The sequence below is a fragment of the Ascaphus truei genome, chromosome 2, assembly GCF_040206685.1.
Source record: "Ascaphus truei isolate aAscTru1 chromosome 2, aAscTru1.hap1, whole genome shotgun sequence".
Lineage (NCBI taxonomy): Eukaryota > Metazoa > Chordata > Amphibia > Anura > Ascaphidae > Ascaphus > Ascaphus truei.
In genome coordinates, this window is record NC_134484.1 from 132,496,494 (window position 1) to 132,500,956 (window position 4,463).

Here is a 4,463-nt window from a genome sequence, read left to right on the forward strand (position 1 = left end):
TCTGTGTTTTCCTGGTTCCATCTAAATGCAGAGAGACGCGTTGGAGATCCCATTCTGTGTTTTCCTGGTTCCATCTAAATGCAGAGAGACGCGTTGGAGATCCCATTCTGTGTTTTCCTGGTTCCATCTAAATGCAGAGACGCGTTGGAGATCCCATTCTGTGTTTTCCTGGTTCCACCTAAATGCAGAAAGACGCGTTGGAGATCCCATTCTGTGTTTTCCTGGTTCCATCTAAATGCAGAGAGACGCGTTGGAGATCCCATTCTGTGTTTTCCTGGTTCCATCTAAATGCAGAGAGACGCGTTGGAGATCCCATTCTGTGTTTTCCTGGTTCCATCTAAATGCAGAGAGACGCGTTGGAGATCCCATTCTGTGTTTTCCTGGTTCCATCCAAATGCAGAGACGCGTTGGAGATCCCATTCTGTGTTTTCCTGGTTCCATCTAAATGCAGAGACTCGTTGGAGATCCCATTCTGTGTTTTCCTGGTTCCATCTAAATGCAGAGAGACGCGTTGGAGATCCCATTCTGTGTTTTCCTGGTTCATTCCACATTTCTGGGAAACAATGAACTTGAATGATTTTACCTCAACTCTGAAAACCCTTCCACCAGCAAAGTGTAAATGTCCATATAATAATCCCCTTTTCTCCACCTGTGCTTCTGTCTAGTCGTCAACCCCTCCTGCACGCGATGCCGTCCTTACACACCAGAAGGAAAGCGGAAGCCAGTAGGAGAAGATTTTATGAAATTCCTACCCATGTTTCTTTCTGATAATCCTAACCCAAAATGTGGAAAGGGGTAAGCATAAAAATGTTAGACCAGATTACCGAGTACAGATACGATCACATGAACACATTAGGAAAAGGACGTTTCTTCCCTGAATAATAGTAATAGGTGGACAGCGAGCTACTGAGAAGCAGCACACATCATTTTGTTCAATGAATCCAAAGGGCTGGGGCTAGTTTAAGAAGCTGTTTCATTTAAGGCCAAAGTGGAGTAACAGCAGCGCTTGGTTTAATAGACTAAAATGAGGTGTTTGGATAGCTTTGTTGCATCATTTGGAGCCATATGCATGTTACGGTTTAAAATGACACTGCAGAAAACACTTTAACAGCATTGCAAGATTAATAAACCTAAGAACCCTTTATGTAAAAGTGAGTACTGAGGTGTAACCTCCTTTCCCTGGGAGAAGCTGCCTCTGCCTTCCATTGGCCACCTCCAGCCAGGCAGATGGCGCCTGTTCTAGTTGATGCTTGTTGCTATTGTGCCAGTACCAGGCATTGTATTTTCAGTAGTACAGTTTGGGACATTGGTTGCTATCAAGACCATTTCCTCCACCACTTTCTCTTTGTCCACCTGTGTTAAAAATCCCTTTTTTTTGTTTTTTGTTTTGTTCATACTGATATATTTGTTGTTGTTAGTGGGCATGCAGCATACAGCTCTGCAGTGGATCTCCTCAACAACAACAGCGACGTGGGGGCGACCTACTTTATGACTTACCACACAGTCCTGAAAACCTCTTCAGACTTTATCGAAGCCATGAGGAAAGCTCGCGCCTTAGCAGACAACATTACAGAAAACATGAACACCCAGGAGAAAAACTACAGTGTATTTCCTTACAGGTACTGTATCCACCTGCAGCAACACGGGACGCTGTGGCCACAGTTTGTCAGAGGCAGATTAGGGCTTTCTGCTTTGATAAAGAGAGGACGTATAACACGGGTGTATAAAAAAACCCGAATGGCGTAGACTTCAGGAAATGAATTTCAGGGCTTTTCACACCCTTGTACAAAACATTTAGCATCCTTGGGTGTTTTTAAGACTTTTGGCCTGTATAACGGAAGCGTTTCTGGTCCCATACAGATGATTTCTTTCTCTTCTCCTTTTCACAGCGTGTTCTATGTGTTTTACGAGCAATATTTAACCATCGTGAGCGACACCACCTTCAACCTCTGCCTGTCGCTGGCAGCGATATTCTTTGTGACGGTGATCCTACTGGGCTTTGAGTTTGTGTCTGCGGTTCTAATGTGCGTCACTATTGCCATGATCCTCGTCAACATGTTTGGAGTGATGTGGCTTTGGGGCATCAGTTTAAATGCAGTTTCCCTTGTCAATTTAGTTATGGTGAGTTTCGAGGTGCAATGTGTGAACTGCTAGATTATTATTTTTTAATCCTTTTCTCAACTGGGAGGTCTTCCTAGTGTATTACCGCCCACCACTATAATCATACAGCAGAACAAATGTGTGTATGTATGTAGTCACTCTGAGAAATACCTCTAGACTATCAAAATGTACTTTTTATTAAATATATATTTAAAATCGGACTGCAAAGAAAATAACATTAGAAAAACAAATATATAAACCACAACTAGTGCTATGACCTATTCCCAGTACAAGAGCTATAAACAAATATTTTTCTTTGGAGTGGGCACTGGATATATGGATACAATATTGGAATGTAAATAACTCGAGCTTCTCCCAAAATGTGTAGTACACACTACCAAAATACATAGTAGAGATCTTAAAAGAAAGGAATAGTGTGTGTGAAAGCAAAATGAAAGATAGTGATGGAGATACTGTGTCTCTTTATTGTATTCAAATAATATGGCAGCCAACACAAATTGGCAACGTATGAGAGAATAATGATTAGACTGTCACTATGCTCGCTCTATCAAGGACACAATCGTGTCATTTTAATCTTGCACCTCTATATGCATTAATGTATCAAGCACTTTTCACTTTTTGCCCCATACCATGTTTGCTTATAATTTGGGGACTTTTAGGAGTTACATCATGCAGATTATGATTTAAACTGTGCCCCTCTGTGCGTCACTTTCTGCCTTTTACTTACGCCACCTTAAATTTGGCAAATTTTTGGACAATTTTTTGCCATCTATTAATCTGCACCAGAAACTACAGTAATTCTTAGTGTTTACTCATTACACCTTTTGTCAAATAGCTAAGATAGCCCCATAATATTAACCTGCCTAGCTTTCCCCACTCCCAGGCTGCCACATTTATCATATAGTTACTGCTGTGCTGATCCTTGTGCAATAAAGAGTAAACTGGACTGCAGGTGACTTGTAATAGTGGATGAAGCGGAAAAGGAAATGTCTTCCTCGGGGAAATATAGAAATGGCCAATTGAAACACTCTAAACCTAGTACAAATCTCATTTGACCACTTCATGCATTGCCAACGGATCCGGTGCACTAGAGGTTAACATTACGATCTACAAGATTATTGTAACATTAAAAGATAACTTGGAGAAATGAAAATATGGTTCTGACATTGGGAAAACATACTGTGAGGGGGGGAGGGCACATCCCTCTCACATGCTGATCCTACCAGCTACGGCTCTCACTGGCATCATATTGAATACGCTCTTTCCCTGGCAGACCTGTGGCATCTCTGTGGAGTTTTGCAGCCATGTGACCAGAGCGTTTACAGTCAGCACAAAGGGCAACCGGGTGCAGCGTGCAGAAGATGCATTAGCGCATATGGGCAGCTCGGTAAGTCTGTTTGTTACTGACCTTTTTATATGAGCAATGTGAGCTTGAGTTCTAGTTCTAACGCTGCACTTAACCTTACAACACTTACTGTGCAGCTCCCACGTTTAGGCACACTGAATTCTCATTAAGATGGGGACTAGGTCTTTTGTCCATGTCCATAGCCCTCTGACATCTGTATAACCTTTTATATTATGGATTTCTGTCAGCATACTTTCATGTATTCCTAGCAAATTTTTAACTATAGGAGATCTGTGCTCGTAGCTTAGGTAGCCCATTACCTTTTTGGAAAGGTGAAGTACAAACTAACATTACAGTATTAAGTGAATGCACTTGCCCTCCTAATACTTTGTCTACCATTTATTTTGGTGTTACTGTTGGACCAGTAGAAGTGCCATATTGAAGGGAAACAGTATCTTTTAACGTGGATGCTTTGTAGTACACTAGGGGAGGCACCCCTAGGTTAGTTAGTCACCCTTGTGTAATGAATCGCACAGCTGCATGTCTCTCTGGTTCTGATCATCGTCTCCTTCCAATAGGTTTTCAGTGGGATCACACTGACCAAGTTTACGGGCATTGTTGTATTGGGTTTTTCCAAGTCTCAGATATTCAAGATCTTCTACTTCAGGATGTATCTAGCGATGGTGCTTCTTGGGGCTACCCACGGTTTAATATTTCTACCGGTCCTTCTTAGTTACATGGGTGAGTACTAAGATGAACAGGGGAAGCAGGTAGGATAACATCTGCATGCAGTGATATGAAGGAACAATCGTATTTATTTGCAAATTGCATTTTATTAGGCTCCACTGTAAATCACACCCTCACCCTGTCATCAGGGAGACACAGCTAGGATGGGTATGAGATGGAGGGGGGGGGGGGGGCCATAGGAGGACTTTGGCTATACAAGCACTTACTGAACACAGTGACATCACAAGGAAGTAGATAGAGAAAATCAAAC

The 4,463-nt window shown here is 42.1% G+C and overlaps 1 protein-coding gene across 1 annotated transcript in view; it reads left to right on the forward strand.

Moving 5' to 3' along the window:
• Positions 1–4,463, forward strand: part of NPC1 (NPC intracellular cholesterol transporter 1) — a 69,878-nt gene that overhangs the window by 64,334 nt on the left and 1,081 nt on the right. The window contains exons 20-24 of the mRNA XM_075585047.1: positions 666–795; positions 1,419–1,619; positions 1,890–2,121; positions 3,395–3,508; positions 4,045–4,207. Coding sequence (XP_075441162.1) covers positions 666–795; positions 1,419–1,619; positions 1,890–2,121; positions 3,395–3,508; positions 4,045–4,207 — 840 coding nt within the window. The remainder of the gene's footprint in view (positions 1–665; positions 796–1,418; positions 1,620–1,889; positions 2,122–3,394; positions 3,509–4,044; positions 4,208–4,463) is intronic.